Source organism: Penaeus monodon, chromosome 19 (genome assembly GCF_015228065.2).
Source record: "Penaeus monodon isolate SGIC_2016 chromosome 19, NSTDA_Pmon_1, whole genome shotgun sequence".
Classification (NCBI taxonomy): Eukaryota; Metazoa; Arthropoda; class Malacostraca; order Decapoda; family Penaeidae; genus Penaeus; species Penaeus monodon.
In genome coordinates, this window is record NC_051404.1 from 4,776,299 (window position 1) to 4,776,923 (window position 625).

The 625-nt window shown below is 52.3% G+C and overlaps 2 protein-coding genes across 5 annotated transcripts in view; both read left to right on the forward strand.

The window, feature by feature from the left end:
- The window catches only part of LOC119585001 (E3 ubiquitin-protein ligase MSL2-like), a gene marked incomplete in the record, with an annotated part of 1,914 nt that extends 1,295 nt beyond the window's left edge, over positions 1-619 (forward strand). The window contains 1 exon segment of the mRNA XM_037933609.1: positions 1-619. Coding sequence (XP_037789537.1) covers positions 1-601 — 601 coding nt within the window.
- LOC119585002 (L-2-hydroxyglutarate dehydrogenase, mitochondrial-like) overlaps positions 1-625 on the forward strand; it is a 90,150-nt gene that overhangs the window by 64,696 nt on the left and 24,829 nt on the right. The gene's annotated exons all lie outside the window — the stretch shown is intronic.

Below are 625 nucleotides of genomic sequence, written 5' to 3' on the forward strand. Positions count from 1 at the left end.
GCGGAAGGGATGTCGTTGTGGTAATGCAACACCTACACCTGGGAAGTTGACGTGTTGTGGGCAGAGATGCCCATGCTATGTGGAGGCCAAGGCCTGTATTGAGTGTCGGTGTCGTGGATGTCGCAACCCACACCGGCCAGGTGGAAAGAAGGTGCGGCCGGTCATACCTCAGCTTGCCAACATCCAAATTCACCAGGTGCAGCCTGTGCATGGGCGGAGTTCGGCTTCTTCAATAGTGTCGGGGACAACCACCACTAGCGCCAGCAGCATTATGCAGACACCTATTTCCTCAGCCACCATAACAAACACAACGCTACCACAAACGATAAGAGCAGTACAGGCAATGCAGGCAGTACAGGCAGTGCATGGTGTGGGTACAATGCAGGCAGTGACTGGTGGTGTACATCAACTGATAAGTTTAGGAAGGGGGGTTGTACAGGCACCATTACCGCAGGGGCTAGGAGTGCATCCTGTGGCGGGCCTTGCAGTGAAACCCGTAAGTTTGGCCCTTACCTCTGTTCCCACACAGCTCCTGATTAATGATGACAGATCCACATCCAATAGTGCTTCAGACACAAGTGATGTTGAGGTGGATATATAGCACAGGTACAACAAATTGTGAATG